Source organism: Phyllobates terribilis, unplaced genomic scaffold, assembly GCF_046119375.1.
Source record: "Phyllobates terribilis strain yellow unplaced genomic scaffold, ASM4611937v1 Scaffold_1__5_contigs__length_1240528914, whole genome shotgun sequence".
NCBI lineage: Eukaryota > Metazoa > Chordata > Amphibia > Anura > Dendrobatidae > Phyllobates > Phyllobates terribilis.
The window spans coordinates 113556220-113574829 of NW_027362761.1; the positions used below are offsets into that span (position 1 = coordinate 113556220).

At 42.1% G+C, this 18610-nt stretch overlaps 1 protein-coding gene across 1 annotated transcript in view; it reads left to right on the forward strand.

The window, feature by feature from the left end:
- The first annotated feature begins 370 nt into the window (after positions 1-370).
- Positions 371-18610, forward strand: part of FKTN (fukutin) — a 52547-nt gene continuing 34307 nt past the window's right edge. Inside the window, exons 1-6 of the mRNA XM_073666687.1 lie at positions 371-402; positions 6396-6576; positions 10590-10649; positions 12647-12850; positions 13784-14061; positions 14766-14898. Coding sequence (XP_073522788.1) covers positions 6472-6576; positions 10590-10649; positions 12647-12850; positions 13784-14061; positions 14766-14898 — 780 coding nt within the window. The 5' untranslated portion in view covers positions 371-402; positions 6396-6471. The remainder of the gene's footprint in view (positions 403-6395; positions 6577-10589; positions 10650-12646; positions 12851-13783; positions 14062-14765; positions 14899-18610) is intronic.

Here is an 18610-nt window from a genome sequence, read left to right on the forward strand (position 1 = left end):
CCTCATATAACACATAAAGCCTCCCACACTATATACACAACCTCACACAATACATACACAGCGCTGCCACAATGCAGAAACACACTGCCTCCATCTATACATACACAGCATTCTACATGGAGCAGAACACCTCACAGGGGCAGCTTCATTCTAGTCACAGAAGCTAGCGTCCCCTCACAGACATATCACACCATCACACAGTCCACAGCCTGACTCCGCCCACACATGTGACTGATCACATGGTCATGACATCATCAAAGGTCCTTTTGCTCACTAAGATTTACCATCTATAGCAAGAACGTTCTCTTAAAGTGACAGTGACTATAGAGCCTCACTGTGTGTTACGCCTCCGTGCTTTATGGCAGTGGCTCCACAGATAACCGCAGGACTGGAGGGGGGCAGGTAATATGCCAGGAAGGGTGGGCTGTTCTGTGTCACAGTATAGTGCTGGACGTGCGCGTGTATGTACATCTATTCACTTGTTTGTGTGTATATATATGTGTATATATATATATATATGTCTGTGCTTCTATAGGTTTATTGCTCTGATAAATAATACACTATATAGATCCCACTGAAAAGAATTATCGTCTGAAAAAAAATAAAGTAGGGCATCCCTAAGGCCATGGCCCCACTATCAGTATTTGATCAGTATTCGGTCAGTATTTTTTCTCAGGATTTGGAGATAAAACCATGTGAGGAACAATTAGAGAAAAGGTATAATAGAAACAAGTCACCAATTCTGCATTTATCACCCACTCCTGGTTTTGGCTCCCACTCCTGAGAAAAAATACTGACCAAATACTGATAGTGGGGCCGTGGCCTGAGCTGAAGGAGCGTCCCTCCATGTAAAGCCATTTTACCTGTCGCACCCCTCGGCATATATTCTGATGTTATAACAGATCGGGGCTTTACATTAGGATTTCTCGGTGCTTGCAGCAGCAGCGGTGGCTGTTCATCTGTTATGTGACATTATGGTACTGGATGTTCATACCCTGCAGATTTGTGGCAGAAAAGTCCACAATATTCATATATGTGTTTCTTCTGTGGTTGTATGTGTTTACTTTCTCCAGCAAAAGATATGTGCAAGCCCTATTCAGATAAATGGGAAAAACACAGACATTTCTGCAACAAATCTGCTGCATGTGAACATAGTCTGAAGCTGGCCTCACACATGAGATCGCTGTTGTCTGACCGTTCATGTGACCATCTCCCCCAGCTTCCCCATACACATACATACATGGCCAAAAGTGTTGGTATCCTTGAAATTGTTCCTGAAAATGAAGTATTTCTCCTAGAAATTATTGCAATTACACATGTTTTGTTATACACATGTTTATTTCCTTTGTGTGTATTGGAACAACACAAAAAAAACTGCAAATTGGACAGAATTTCACACAAAACCCCCAAAACAGACCAGTCAAAATTGTTGGCACCTTTCCAAAATTGTGGGTTAACAACTTTGTTTCAATCATGTGATGCTCGTTCAAACTCACCTGTGGCAAGTAACAACAGTTGTGGGGAATATGAAAATCACACCTGAAACCAAATGAAAAGGTGAGAATTTGACTCAATCTTTGCATTGTGTGTCTGGGTTTGCCACATGGAGAACAGAAAGATGAGAAGAGAACTCTCTGAGGACTTGAGAACCAAAATTGTTGAAAAATATCAACAATCTCATTGTTACAAGTCCTCCAGAGATCTTGATGTTCCTTTGTCCACTGTGCACTGTAGCTATTCTCACTTGGCGTGGACTGCAGAGAAAAATTGATGAAAGGTTGCAAAGCAGGATAGTCTGGATGGTGGATAAGCAGCCCCAATCAAATTCCAAAGACATTCAAGCTGCCCTGCGGGCTCAGGGTCCATCAGTGTCAGCGTCTTGTGGTCAGATGAGACCAAGATAGAGCTTTTTGGTAAAGCACGTCATTCTACTGTTTACGGAAAACGGAATGAGGCCTACAAAGAAAAGAATACAGTACCTACAATCAAATATGGTGGAGTTTCAAAGATGTTTTGGGGTTATTTTGCTGCCTCTGGCATTGGGTGTCTTGTCTGTGTGCAAGGCATCATGAAATCTGAAGATTACCAAAGGATTTTGGGTCGCAATGTAGTGCGCAGTATCAGAAAGCTGGGTTTGCATTCTAGGTTTTCCAGCAGGGCAATGACCTCAAACATACTTCAAGAAGCGTCCAGAAATGGATGGAAACAAAGCGCTTGAGAGTTCTGAAGTGGCCAGCAATGAGTACGAATCTAAATCCCATTCAACACCTGTGGAGAGATCTTAGAATTGCTGTTGGGAGCAGGCACGCTTCAAATATGAGAGACCTGGAGCAGTCTGCAAAAGAAGAGTGGTCCAAAATTCCAGCTTAGAGGTGTAAGAAGCTTGTTGATGGCTATAGGAAGTGATTGATTGCAGTTATTTGTTCCAAAGGGTGTGCAACTAAATATTAAGTTGAGGATGCCAACAATTTTGTCTGGCCAATTTTTGGGGTTTTGTGTGAAATTATGTCCAATTTGCCCTTTTTCCCTGTTTTTTTGTGTTGTTACAATGCACAGAAAGTGTAAACGTGTATAACAAAACTTTTAATTGCAATAATTTTCTGAAACAGTTTCAAGGGTGCCAACACTTTCGGCCAGGATTGTAAGTGCTGGGTCCTGTCAAGCCTTATGGTTTTATCTATTGGGTGGTAGGCATAAGCCTCAGCTGGACACCTCAGGCAGCGGCTTAACTCCATCGGATCAGTTATTGAGATTCCAACATCCAGAATCTTGTCTTCCACAACAGCAACTGTCAGGGGCGAGCCAGGAGGCCGTAATACACATCAGACTGGCTTGTCTTTAATCTTTTAAAGATCAGGGAATTTTTCTTTTTTGCGTTTTAGGTTTTACCCTCCCCTTCCTTCAAGAGCCATAACTTTTTTTTTTTTTTTTACTTTTCCGACGATATAGCCATATTAGGTCTGTTCATTTTACCATACATTGCACTGAAACACAGGGAAAAAATCCAAGTGTGGTGAAATCATAAAAAAAAAAAAAAAAAAGGCAATTCCGCCATTTTTTTGTTTGTTTGTTTTTACGACGTTTAATGTGCAGTAAAAAATGACCTGGAAATATGATTGTCTGATTACAGTAATACCAAACATGTATACATTTTTATTTAAGTGATGGAAAAAGTGTTGTTTTTTTTGTGTGGTGAGCTGACGTTTTTATTGATACCAATTTTGTGTACATACGATGCTTTGATTGCTTATTATATTTTTTTTAGAGAAGTGAGGGGACCCAAAAAATGCAACTGTAGGGTTTTGATTTTTTTTTTTTGTCTTTACAGCATTTACCGATCAGATTAATTAATTGCATAGTTTAAAAGATCAGACTTAAAATATCAAATATGTTTTTTTTTTACTTTATTTTTCAATAGGAGGAAAAAGGGGGTGATTTGACTTTTATATACAGTACAGACCAAAAGTTTGGACACACCTTCTCATTTAAAGATTTTTCTGTATTTTCATGACTTTGAAAATTGTACATTCACACTGAAGGCGTCAAAACTATGAATTAACACATGTGGAATTATATACTTAACAAAAAAAGTGTGAAACAACTGAAAATATGTCTTATATTCTAGGTTCTTCAAAGTAGCCACCTTTTGCTTTGATGACTGCTTTGCACACTCTTGGCATTCTCTTGATGAGCTTCAAGAGATAGTCACCGGAAATGGCTTTCACTTCACAGGTGTGCCCTGTCAGGTTTAATAAGTGGGATTTCTTGCCTTATAAATGGGGTTTGGTACCATCACTTGTGTTGTGCAGAAGTCAGGTGGATACACGGCTGATAGTCCTACTGAAAAGACTGTTAGAATTTGTATTATGGCAAGAAAAAAGCAGCTAAGTAAAGAAAAACGAGTGGCCATCATTACTTTAAGAAATGAAGGTCAGTCAGTCCGAAAAATTGGGCAAACTTTGAAAGTGTCCCCAAGTGCAGTTGCAAAAACCATCAAGCGCTACAAAGAAACTGGCTCACATGAGGACCGCCCCAGGAAAGGAAGACCAAGAGTCACCTCTGCTTCTGAGGATAAGTTTATCCGAGTCACCAGCCTCAGAAATCGCAGGTTAACAGCAGCTCAGATTAGAGATCAGGTCAATGCCACACAAAGTTCTAGCAGCAGACACATCTCTTCAACAACTGTTAAGAGGAGACTTTGTGCAGCAGGCCTTCATGGTAAAATAGCTGCTAGGAAACCACTGCTAAGGACAGGCAACAAGCAGAAGACACTTGTTTGGGCTAAAGAACACAAGGAATGGACATTAGACCAGTGGAAATCTGTGCTTTGGTCTGATGAGTCCAAATTTGAGATCTTTGGTTCCAACCACCGTGTCTTTGTGTGACGCAGAAAAGGTGAACGGATGGACTCTACATGCCTGGTTCCCACCGTGAAGCATGGAGGAGGAGGTGTGATGGTGTGGGGGTGCTTTGCTGGTGACACTGTTGGGGATTTATTCAAAATTTGAAGGCATACTGAACCAGCATGGCTACCACAACATCTTGCAGCGGCATGCTATTCCATCCGGTTTGCGTTTAGTTGGACCATCATTTATTTTTCAACAGGACAATGACCCCAAACACACCTCCAGGCTGTTTGACCAAGAAGGAGAGTGATGGGGTGCTACGCCAGATGACCTGGCCTCCACAGTCACCAGACCTGAACCCAATCAAGATGGTTTGGGGTGAGCTGGACCGCAGAGTGAAGGCAAAAGGGCCAACAAGTGCTAAGCATCTCTGGGAACTCCTTCAAGATTGTTGGAAGACCATTTCCGGTGACTACCTCTTGAAGCTCATCAAGAGAATGCCAAGAGTGTGCAAAGCAGTCCTCAAAGCAAAAGGTGGCTACTTTGAAGAACCTAGAATATAAGACATATTTTCAGTTGTTTCAGACTTTTTTGTTAAGTATATAATTCCACATGTGTTAATTCATAGTTTTGATGCCTTTAGTGTGAATGTACAATTTTCATAGTCATGAAGATACACAAAAATCTTTAAATGAGAAGGTGTGTCCAAACTTTTGGTCCGTACTGTATATTTTCTTTAATTCTTTGTTTTTAAAAGCTTTATTTTTTAATTCCGTTAGGAGATTGCAACCTGGGATTGATTGATCACTTATGTAATATATTGTGTATAGTGAAAATCTCGGTCTCAGCCCATGGCTAAGCTTTACAGGATGACGCAGATAACAGAGACAGGGGTATTCAGCAGACCCCCGACTGTCATAGTAAACCATTGGTCCCTTGTGATTACGTTGAGGGACACCGATGGGAGCCGATACGCGCTGGCACCATCATGCATTCCATTTAAATGCTGCTGTCAGAGAAGCGACATTAAAATGGTTAACAGCCAGAACTTGTTAGAGAAAGGTGCCGGCTATATAATATAGCTGGTATCTGCTGCATGTGGAGAGAACTGAGCTACTGAGCCCTTTCCACGAGTGAAGACCCCTTCTCAGGACATGAATACAACATCTTTTTGCAGGAAGGGGTTAATGTGTATCGGGGTCTTTTAGAGCTGAACTGGTTGGTTATTCGCAGGGCTTATGTCAGTTTTCACACTGCTGTTAGATGTGTCTTTCAAAACTACAAAAACCACTATGAAGGCCTGTGCACACCTTGCAGATCTGTCGTGTTTTTGTTGCAGTTTTTTTCTGCGCAGATGTGTCACAAAACCTGAAGCTTTCCTGATGCCGGCAAAGTGAATGAGAATCCTGAAGTTTCATGTGCACGTTGCTTATTTGTGACTTCCACATTCAGATCTGCAGAATGTAAATTCTTTCAGCGTTTTTGCTGCAGATTTCACCCATACTAATGAGTGGGGAAAAAATCTGGTCCAAAAACACATGGAAAAAAAAAACCCGCTACCAAGAGATGCAGAAATTTCTGCACCAAATACTTAACATGTGCACATACCATTTGTCTGTGTTTTTGCTAGTGTTTTCTTCTTTGTTTAATAGTTCTTAAAAAAAGTGCAGAATATCCTAGCAAGAAAAGACTCCCACCTAACTGAAAAAATGATAAAACGCTCAAGAAACAAAAAAAAAGATGCTAAAAAAAGGCTTTAGGGTTACAAAATTTCAGAGAGAAGGAGCAATTCCTGAAGCGTGTTTGCTTGAAAAAGTGTGAACATTACATCAAAAGTCATCTGTCATACTGTAGGGGGCTTTATTGCTCAGGACACACTTTTTAGCTCTCATTCCTCTTGAAGTCTTCTGCTTGCTATGTAACACCCCCATCCTTGCAGTTACTCACAGTCACTCATTGACCTTTCCTATGTAGATAGAACGCATTCTTTGCTTTCTGCATGTAGTGATGACATGACTGCAGTAATACTCTTATTGTGACATATTACAGTGCATACTCCATGTGACCTGACAACAATGCCCTGATCTGATATGCATTGCTATCTCACATCTGCGAGTCCGGGATAATGCAACGAGTCAACAAAAACGTAGTGCTGGCTGTGCTGACAGCGGCAAGTACATTGTTTCTTCTGTTCCAGCTGTACTACTACCGATACTACATATCTACTAAGGTAATATTTCTTACCATGTTATACAGCACTGTGATCCACTATAGACATATTTGGGGTATAGAGTGTGAAGTTTTCGGGGATTTTATTCCTGTTAACACTGGATCCTAATAAGTGGAGACATGTATGAAAAATCAGTCCTTTTATGAACCTATTTGAGCCCTCAAGTTACAAGTGTTTTTGATGGCATTTTTTTATTTTTTAACGTGTAGGGCTCATACTCATTTGTGAGAAAAACAGACGAGTCCAATCTGATAAAATATCGGATTGCACCCAGAATAACATTAGTCAATGAATCCCTGTGCATCTACGATTTTTTTTTTTTCTCAGGTCGGATCCGATCGAAATCGGACTGAGAAAAAAATTGTGGAATGCTGTGTTTTGCCGCATATATCGGATGAGACTCACCAATGCAAGTAAATGGGTGTGAGAAAAAAAATCGCACGGCACTCGGACCATGCGAGTGCCGTACGACTTTTTAGCGCCCATCTACTTGAAAACCCGACAATTCATCAGCCGCGTACAGTAAAATCACAGCGGGACCCGACATTATAAAATAGAGAGAATAGATAGATATACATAGCCTTTACTGGTTATTAAAATGGGGAGCCCCCCAAAAAAATTATATGGGGGGGTCCCCCGTATTTTAACAACCAGCAAATGCTAGGGAGACAGCTGGTTGCTGATATTAATAGCCTAGGAAGGGGCCATGGATATTGCCCCCCCCCACACCCCCCAGACTAAAAACATCAGCTCTCAGCCACCCCAGAAAAGGCGCATCCATAAGGTGCGCATACTCTGCTGCTTAGCCTCAGCTCTTCTCACTTGCCCTGGTGCGGGGGTAATAGGATTGAGGTTGATGTCAGCTTTATTTTGCCAGGTGACATCAAGCCCAGGGTTAGTAATGCAGAGGCATCTATAAGACACAACCATTACTAACTCTATAGTCAAATAGTGAAATAAAACACAAACACCCAGAATAAATTAATTTATTTGGAATAAACACGCAGACTCCTTTAATGAATCTAAATTTAACTAACAGCCATACTTACCATAAGTAAGTAAGACCTTGAAGCCTATGTCACCTGAAATAAAAATAAAATAATAAAGCAACATAATCGTCACCTGTTCCCGACATAAATTAAATAATCCATTTGTCCAGCGATGGTGCTAGCTCTGCTACATCTAGATGGCAGGCTGAATTGTTGCACAATGCGACTATACAGCCTGCCATCCTGCAGAGGCACTGAGTTGCACATGCTTGCGCACCTCAGTGACTCGCGGTGACGAGATAAAGTTGAGCAGGATTCAAATCCAATGAACTCCGTTCATCTCAGTGACATCAGCACGAGTGCCTACGTCATTAAGATGAACACCGATGACCTTTCTTCCGGCACTGCGAGCGTGAGAACTTTCTGGGGCGGCTGACGGCTGGTGTTTCTAGCCTGGGAGGGGGCCAATATTGATGGCCCCTTCCTAAGCTATTAATATCAACCCCCAGCTGTCTGCCTAGCCTATGCTGGTTGTTAAAATAGGGGGACCTTAGGTCAAATTTTTTGGGGGGTCCCCCATTTTAATAACCAGTAAATAGACAGCTGAGAGCTAATATTAATAGCCTGGGAACCTCCATGGGTATTACCCTCTTCCCAGGCTACAAACATCAGCCCACAGCTGTCTGTTTTCCCTCTGCTGGTGATTAAAATTTAGGTGGACCTCACTCCATTTTTTTTCCCAAATTATTTAATAAATTACATATACCGTAAGCTACACAAGCAAAGCACTGAATACATATCTCACTTGCATATTTGTATCTAGATATAAATATGCGAGTGAGCTATGTATTCAGTGCTTTGCTTGTGTAGCTTACGGTACATGTCATTTATTATTAATTATTTTTTTTAAAAAAATTCTTCACTACACACACAGATATATACAGTATGTGTGTCTGTGTAGTGAAGAATATTTCTTTGGAAAACTCTGTGTAAATGTCATAGAGAATTCCTCTATGCAAAAGCCCATGCATTTGCATAACAATAGGTGTGAAAAATCACATTGTCCTTGCTTGAAAATTGCATGACATTTGTCTGATTTTTCGGTGCAGATATCGGATATTCGTTTTTTTTTCACACAAGGGTATGAGCCCTTAGGCTGGGCTGCACTGCGACCTTAGGTACAAGACAGGTCGTGCAGCCAAAGGTTGCTGCATGTTACTTTTATATTTTTCAAGTGAATAGGGTCACATTGCGACCCACAAGACCCAGCAACTGCGGCAAACAAGTTGCAAAAAAAAGTTAGAACCAGTTGAATTTTCTTGCTTATCTTGCTCGTGGTAAAATTGTGAGCCAAAATGCCACTTGTATCATGCTGCAATGTAGCAGTGGCATACAGCAATCTTTGGTCATGTAACCTGTGTCAAAGTCGTGTGTCCCCAGCCTTATAAGATGAGTTTTGCGTGACATTTTTGAAGTGTTAGGCTGTGTGCACATGGAGTTTTTTTTGAGGTGGTCAAAAATGACATGTTTTCTCGTGGAAACCACTTTTTAATGAATTCTTTTTCTCTGGGGAGATTTTGGTTTTCTTGAAGCCACTTGTGCGTTTTTGCGGAGTTTTGTTTGAGAGGACACTGAGCAGAAATGTAAAATTTCAAGCGAATTCTGCCTGGAATCTGGCTAAAAAAATTGCTGCAGAACCGCCACAAAAAATGAACATCATGCACCTCAATGTCAAAATGACTTTGCTGTGCGCCCGTTCAGTCTTTGTTGCTCCTCTTAACCACTTAAGGAGTTGGAAATCGTGAAGCAGGTCTAAAAAGTGACATTCATTCTTCGGGGAGGTTTCCACAAGAAAGATGCTTGCTAGCTATAATTTAAATCTAAGCTAGTTATAGTTGAAATCATAGCAAAAAGACAGTGCAAAAATGACGGGAACACCTCCAGTGAAGCTGCTTCAAGAAAAAGACCACCGGCTTTTCCCTGAAGCGACTTCACCTACGAAAACTTTGATGGGTGTGTCGGTGTCTTAAACATGTTATACAAAGTCATGAGTTTTTGGAGAGTTTTTTTTTTTTTTTTTAAGTGTTTATTTTTGCAGCCTTTTGATTGGACAGTGACTAGTTTTGAGACACTTTAAAAAAAAGTGACCCACCAGTCAAAACCTGAATCAATAGAAAAACGCTCAAAAGACTGGACATATAAGCAGCGAAGTGGTTGTACAATAGAAATAAATACTGAGAGGATTTGAAGGGTTTTTTATGTGTTTATTTTTTCCAGCCATTTTTCGGAGCAGTCTCATTGAAAAAGACTCCTAAAAAAAAAACAAAACCCTTTGTATGCACTTACCCTTAAATGGAGGCTTATAGGGAAAAAAAACAGAAAAAATACCAGAACATGGTGCATTTAGAGGGGGAAGCCAAAAAAAGGCTGTATCTTTTAGACTTTTCAATAATTTACTATAGACTTTAAAGTACCCCTTTCCCCAGTATTTTTCAATTAAAAGAACACCAACAAAAAACCAAGTAAAAATTCTGCAAAATGCTTTGTGTGGGAATCTAGCCTAATGCTGTCATAGAATTTCTGTAAGGCTGGAGCCAGATGTCTCAGAATTGCCATGGATTTACGGGTTTTCAAAACCTCATTTTGCACTTACTAGAAAATCTGTGAGAAATGGTAGTATGCAGCGAAATGGTAGAATGCAGCGAAATGGTAGAATGCAGTGCATTTTCAAATAGGATGATATCCACAACACAAATGATCCACCTCCTCTGGACAAGGCTGTGAATTTCCAAAATCTGCATGAATGGAAACAAGATCATTCTGTGTATTATATAATCTTCTGCTGCAGCTTTCCGTAGACCTGACCTACATTTTTGAGATGAAATCTGCCGTAAAATCCTGATGTAGTTTCATATCGCTGGGTCTTTCTGCAGATCTTGACTGCAGCCAGTGAATTTTGTATCAGCCAATTGGCTTGTATTTTTCATTCATTTCTTTTCATTATGCTTATTATTTTTTTCTTAGAATGGCCCGGCTTTCTCCAAGCTGAAAGGAAGCTTGTCAGCTCAGGACAGTACACATTGGGTAAGTAGAATGACCTTGTCATGTTCTTTGCAGGTCTACGGGTTTCATCTTCAGAAAAGAGGGGTCTGTCTTGTTATTACATTATGTCCCATCAATTTACTTTACATTTATCCACCATAACTGTGCTGCTGAACAGTAACAGTGACATTTCAGTATTGCTTACATGGAGTTCCCCATCTGGAAAAATAGTGGCTTCAATCCAAACTTGACATTTTTCAACTTTCAACAGTTAATCCAAGCCTTCTATTTCTCATGCAGAAAATTGCATAATTAGATGGTGATTTGTATCTCTGATAATTGTTTTCTTTACTTGTACTAATCTCGAATTGTGTCATGTATCCCATTCACCTCCCCCGCAATATTTCCAATTATGCAGTCTCTGCGCCAAATTTTATCAGCTGCCTTTTCTAGTTCAGTGTGCATATGGAACAGACACTGCCAATGTACAATCTCATATGTTCATCCCATTATAGAATCTAAGCTGAGGTTTCAGTAGTGTGCCTGAATATCCCAAAGAAACCTCCTTCAGAACTCTGATTGCTGCTCTGACTGCTCTAAATGCAGCTCTGCTGGCAAACATAGATGTGCTTCCTTTAGCTCAGTGGTCCCCAACCTTTTTTGCACCAGGGACCGGCTTGAAGCAAGATCATTTTTCCATGGCCCAGCAAGGAGGGGGTGGGGTGGGCGGGGCTTTGGTCATATGGGGGCGGGGTAATGGAGGGATTTGGAGTTTAGTGCATACTTATCATATAGTGTAGACCAGGTCCCCGCCAGGAGCTATGCCAGGAGCCCCACATAATGTGCTGTGCCAGGAGCCGCATCACTGAGGCCCCATCACGCCCTGTAGCAGGACAGGGCAGCTGTCCTGACAGCTGCTGTTCAGCTGCATTTACTTCATCCCAGGGGCGGACACAGACTGTAGTGGGCCCCTGTGCAAGAAATTTTTGGGGGCCCCCCCCGCCCTTCATAAGGCAACAAAGTTATGTAAACATAACCCCCCCATGTGCATCTCTCACCCCCCCATGTGCAGCTCACCCCCGTGCATCTCTCATCCCCCTCCGTGCATCTCTCATCCCCTTCCGTGCATCTCTCATCCCCCTCCGTGCATCTCTCATCCCCCTCCGTGCATCTCTCATCCCCCTCCGTGCATCTCTCATCCCCCTCCGTGCATCTCTCATCCACCCCCCGTGCATCTCTCATCCACCCCCCGTGCATCTCTCATCCCCCCCGTGCATCTCTCACCCCCCCGTGCATCTCTCATCTCTCCCCTCCCTCCCATGTGGATCTCTCATCTCTCCCCTCCCTCCCATGTGGATCTCTCATCTCTCCCCTCCCCCCATGTGGATCTCTCATCTCTCCCCTCCCCCATGTGCATCTCTCATCTCTCCCCTCCCCCCCATGTGGATCTCTCATCTCTCCCCTCCCCCATGTGCATCTCTCATCTCTCCCCTCCCCCCATGTGCATCTCCCATTCCCCCCACTCCTAGTTAATTGTATTTAAAAAAAAAATAAAACTTGTTATACTTACCCCCATGCGATCCCTGCAGAATCCTGGCGCTCGTCCAAATCGCTGACACCAGGTTCTCCTGACTTCCGGCCATGTGACGGCGCCGTCACATGACCGGAAGTCAGGGGAATCATGAAGGTGCTGCCGCAGCAGCGCAGCGCTAAGATGTCCCGGACCCGGCGCTTAGCATGCGGCCGGGGGCCCCATGAGGAGAGAGACGCACAAGAGGGGGGCTCCGAGGGGGCTCCTACCGGCCGGGCCCCATACTGGAGTCAGGGCAGTCATGCCCTGATGGCGGCCCTGCTGGAGGCTGGAGGGGCCCCCTCTCCCCGCGGACCGGCTGAAAAACCCCAACGGCCCGGTCCTGGTCCGCGGACCTGCGGTTGGGGACCTCTGCTTTAGCTGGTAATTTAGTGAGTCCATGTGTTTATCAGAAAGAACAAAATTGAATGTTGTAAGATAATAACACTTTTTATTTTTTTCCATACAGAAAGTGGTTAAAACCTTTTTGAATTTGGTTTCCAATCACAATGTACCAGTTTTTCTAGCGGATTCTCAGATTTTGGGACTCTTAAGAAGTGATGTAGAACAGCTGAGGAGCTCGCCAGACAGTTTGCCACTGGGATGTCAATATTTCTGCAAGCAGAGAGACATCACTACTTTGGGCCTACTAGACAAGACATGGGAACATAAAGTAAGGATAATGGCTTCCATTAATGCTACCACATAGGTTGTCGGCCATCTTTTCCTGTGTACTGAATGGCCGAATATTGCTTTTATTAACAATTAGGCTGGGGTTATATGGCGACACATGTCTAACAACATCTATTCTCAGACTAATCGTGCATCCAAAAACATCTTTGCAACGTGTCTTAGACTTGCTGTTGTGTGAATTTCATACTCCTTATCGATGAACTGCTCCAATATTTACTGCGACAATTCTTTCTCCCCACTCCCATACTCCTAGTTCTGCTTCATGTCACTTGTCTCATCTATTGCATTATTCCTGTGTCCTGTTGTGTATAAATATGTGATTCTTCAAATTTTGCGTTATGCTATGCCTGATGAAGAGACCTGAGTAGTCTCAAAAGCTTGCAATTTGTTACCATCTTTTCAGTTAGCCATTAAAGGTATAAACCACTGAGGACTCTCAAATCTAAATATTTTTCTATCTACTGGCTAACCCGATACAAAGATATATATATTTTTCCTGTATTTTGAAGCTGTGATTTTGCTTTAGAAAAATTGTCAAATCCCAGATAAGTTGCACACAATTTGCAGTCACGTGTGACTTTATTCAAGTCTATGCGACCAGCGACATAAAATCCAAAACATCTGGAAACACTTGCAACTTGATCGCAGTCACAGGAGGTTGCAGATCTCAGTGCGACACCATAGGAAATCATTAGGTGGATGTCGCAATGCAGTACTATTTTAGTGTTACGCAGTAGATCTCACCTTGTAGCCCTGGCCTTTTGGGAATAAGAATGTAATCAACTAGATAGATCATTTGCAGAATGGTTATATTTGCTATTGCAGTGGCCATTAATTTTCAGATGTCTTCATATGATATGTGGTGTTGTCCTCTTTCATGACATACTTTCTACAAACTGAAAATGTATCATAGGGCAGTATTTTTCGAGCCGCTGAAAAACTGGGATTTCAGTGGCAGAAATATGATGGAAGAGATCCACGACTGGAAGGAATGGATGATCTCTCAGGCACAGAAATACCTCTTCATTATATCTTCAAGATGGCAGCACACACCATACATTTAGTAGTGTTTTATGAAAGGAGTGGCAACTACCTCTGGCACGGCCCTTTACGACTGAGGAGAAATATGGATCGGAAGTTTGCGCCTTTCCGAAAGCTTCAGTTTGGTCGATATGCTGGGGCTTATAGCAGGTAAAGTTTTTGGTGAAGGCAGATTATTATGAGACCTTTAAATGAAGAAATAAGTTGCTGTGAAAGGTTGATGACAGTCAAAAATGTATTTGCATTTGACCCAAATTCAACAGTCTCATAGGCCTATGTTAATTGCCTCATTTTGAGCCCTATAGTAGACACATATGAGGCAGTTAAGTTCAGGTGAGAAGACCCGCGGTCAATGTGTAAGGGATGTGGTCTGTATTCGGACCATGAAACGGGCCTAAGTCTTTCCACTCCCTTTTATTGGCTGCTTCCTACACTGTGACATAAATTTGCTGCTATTACAATGTGTACAGTCCAGAAATAGTGTTCACCATATGCAGATTGTCTCACACATGCTAGTGGGACAACTGGGTTACTCTGACTATAGATAAACGTGGACAATTACTCTTGGATATAGTGGAAAAAAGCTCACTTTATTTGCTAGAAAGTGTAACCTGGGTGAATAAATTCACATCTTTTACAACATTTCAGCCGTTCAGGGGTGCTTTTTCCAGCTCTATAAAAAGTGATATATGTATGTAATAAATAACTAATTTTTTGAGCCCTATCACCACTGATGTCCTACTAGCATCTTCTTAAAAAAGGGCAGAAGTGTCATTAATGTATCATTATTGTAACTTTGTGCGGTGACTAGAATTTTCCTTTACACTCTTCTTTTTCTTTTCTTTTTTTTTTAGTGTTGATCTGGTCCAGATTACTGTAGACAGATTAAAGGTGAAGATCCCCAGAGATCCCTCACGCTTTTTATCTGAGGTTTCACATTCAAGGTTTTTAGAGTGCCGCTACAAAGAAGCACGGTCGTATTTTAAGGTTGGTTTAGTTTTCGATCTATAGTAAATTCTCCAGTTTTTTATAGGCTTTGATACATAAATGTAGAGAAAACTTGTTTTCCTAGTGTTACATAATTAGATATTTCACATACCTGGTTTCTTTTGGTTCGTGTTTGGTTCTTCTGCCGTGGCTTCCATAGATGTCACCATCACATTTGATGGCAACAATAGTTCAGCATACAACTCACTTCTTGCTGTTAAAATAACACTCCTAAAAATAAAAGACTGAACTCATAAGTGAATTGAGTCCCCAAGGAGCTGCTTGGATCTGCCAAAGGGTTTGGCATCAGTAGGAAATGGAAACCGTAGTGCAGATGTGAAATGGTAGCTACAAGTCTGCAGTTACTCTATGTGGGTAAGTAAACTGGAATGACCATAACGCAAATACGGTCACAGTGATTTGTCTTGAGAAAGAAGTGTGCTACTTCAAAACACTACTTTGAAATATTCTCCCTTTCCAGGCAGTGCAGGAATTAACCAATTCGGTTCCACCTTTTGATTGTTACTCTATGTGACTGCAGTCTTGTGATTCCTGACATATCGCGCACTGCACGCTGTGAGGATTCTTTGGTGTCGGGAGCGGGCAGTCTCATGTAACCACAAGTATGCGATTTGCATACTTCCAGCCATATTCCGACTAGACTGAATTCTCCCTCGCTCAATACACTTGTACTGAGTGAGAACACGCCCATCTAGTCATGCGCCCAGCGGCAACACCGGAGAATCCTCACAGCGCACACTGTGTGCGGCGTGATGAATCACAATTATGCAGTCACATAGAATGACTGCAGACTTGTAGCTTAAGACCGGACAACCCCTTTCACTTTAAAATGTTGTTTTGCCGACGACCATATTTTCAAGGTCTTTTACTTATTGCTAAAAGCAATCATTCTACCAGTACATAGCGAAGACCAAACAGAATTAAAAAAAAATGACAAAAAGGTCAATGGTAATTGTGCAATATATTAAATATTTTATTGGTAAAAAGAATGGTGTACACGGGTGGGAAATACAACCAAAAGAAAAGTGAGCGCACAATCCTAGTGGCATACAAATCTAAACAACAAATTAGTAATCTAATATCAATCAATAAATGTTAGCTGTCATGTCCAAGCAAATGTCAAAACTGCAAGCATGTACAGTTGAAACCAGAAGTTTACATACACTATAAAAAGACCCATATGCATGTTTTTCTCAATATCTGACATGAAATCAGAATAAACCTTTCCCGTTTTAGGTCAGTTAGGATTACCATCATTTTTAAAATTTGCCAAATGTCAGAATAATGAGAGAGAGAGAGAGAATGTTTTAAGGCATTTTTATTACTTACTGCAAAGTCAAAAGTTTACATACACTAAGATTACTATGCCTTTAAACAATTCTGGACTGCCCATATGATGATTTCATGTGTTTGAAAGCTTCTGATAGTTTTTTTTTTTTGCAACATCTGAGTTAATTAGAGACATACCCGCAGATGTATTTTAATGCACACCTGAAACACCCTGCTTCTTTGTGTAGCATCATGGGAAAGTCTAAAGAAATCAGCCAATATATCAGGAAGAGAATTGTGGACTTGCACAAGTCTGGCTTATGCTTGGTTACAATTTCAAGATACCTGAAGGTGCCTCGTTCATCTGTACAAACAATTATACAGAAGTACAAACAAGATGGGAATGTCCAGCCATCATACTACTCAGGGAAGGAGAGGGGTTCTGTGTCCCAGAGATGAACGTGCTTTGTTCCGATATGTGCATATCAACCCAAGGGCAAAAGCAAACAAACTTGTGAAGATGATGGCGGAAGCTGGTAAGATTATGTCAATATCCACAGTGAAACGAGTACTGTATCAACATGGGTTGAAAGGCCACACTACTCCAAAAGAAACATAAAAAAGCCAGATTAATATTTGCAGATGCACACAGGAACAAAGACCTTCATTTTTGGAGACATGTCCTGTGGTCTGATGAAACTAAAATTGAACTTTTTGGGCATAATTGTTATGTTCTGCTACCAGAGCTAAGGAAAGAGAGGAGATCTGTCCCTACGATAGAACTCAGCTGAATCCCTACGATGTAACAGGGAACCTGATCCTGCGATCAGACCTGCTAAAGTCCTAAGCTAGTCTGTACGGAGACCTATAGATGTGGGGAAGGAATCCCTACAAGTACTAAGGACTGGGAGGAAAATGGGACACCTCCTAACAGAAATAGTAGCAGACAGACGAACAAACAAAATATATAGAACATAGAGGTCCGAAGACCAAGCAAACTAACAGAGTTAGATACAGAGCACAGGCTAGCTAGAAAGTAGTTATACAATGAAGTCCAGCAAAGCCAGAAGGGCGGAGCAGGATTAAATAGGCCAACAAGGTCATGTGACCAGCAAAGGAAAAAACCTAAGAGCAAGGTTCTAACAGTACCCCCACTTCTAAGAGGATCCTCCGGATCCCCTAGGACCAGGCTTATCAGGAAATCTCCTGTGAAACGCTCTGATAAGTCTGGACGCGGAAACATCATCTGACCTCACCCAAGAGTTATCCTCGGGTCCGAAACCTTTCCAGGCCACAAGATACTGCAAACTACCTCTATACCGTCTAGAGTTAAGGATGCGAGAAATTTCATATTCCCCGTCCTCCACCACCGGAGGAACAGAGGCAGAGGCGTCACCATCCGACACAACAGCTTTTTTTAACAGAGAGACATGAAATACCGGATTAATTCTCCAGGAGGTAGGAACCTCCAACCTAACAGCAGATTGGTTGACAACCTGAAGCACCTTAAAGGGCCCTACAAACTTGGGACCCAATTTCTTAGAAGGAATCCTCAACCGCAGATTCCTAGAGGACAACCAAACCATGTCACCAACAGCGAACAAAACCTCCTGTCGTTTCTTATCAAAGTAGTCTTTAGATTTTCTGTTGGCCTCCTGAAGATTACCACGCACATCCGTCCAAACTCTCTCCAAATCACCGGAAAAATTCTCCTCCTCAGGCACGGCAGATCCCAACTTGGAGAACGACCCAAACGACGGATGTCTCCCAGAACAACAAAAAAAAGGCGAACAACCAGCAGAAGAAGATGTATGATTGTTCAGAGCAAATTCAGCAAGTGGCAGAAACTCAGACCACCCCTCTTGATTGTCTGCCACAAAACAACGCAAGAACTGCTCAACATCCTGGTTTTTCCTTTCTGTCTGGCCATTAGATTTAGGATGATATCCGGACGAGAACGACAAATGAACTCCCAACCTGTCACAAAAGGCACGCCAAAAACGAGCCACGAACTGAGGACCCCTATCAGAAACAATGTCAGTAGGAACGCCATGAAGTCTGACAATTTCCTTGACAAAGGCCTTAGCGAGAGTTTTAGCGCAGGGCAGTTTGACGAAGGGAACCAAGTGACACATCTTGCTAAAACGGTCCACGACCACCCAGATGACAGTAAAACCCTCAGAGGGGGGAAGGTCAGTTATAAAGTCCATAGCCAAATGTGTCCAAGGAGCACTGGGAACCTCCAAAGGACAAAGCAACCCCGCAGCAGGAGTATGTGAGGACTTAGATCTAGCACATATAGTACATTGACGCACCCACTTAATGACTTCCTTCTGCCATCCAGGCCACCAAAAACTGCGACCCACCAGTCTCTTGGTCTCAGAGATTCCGCGATGACCTGCCAACCGAGATTCGTGACACT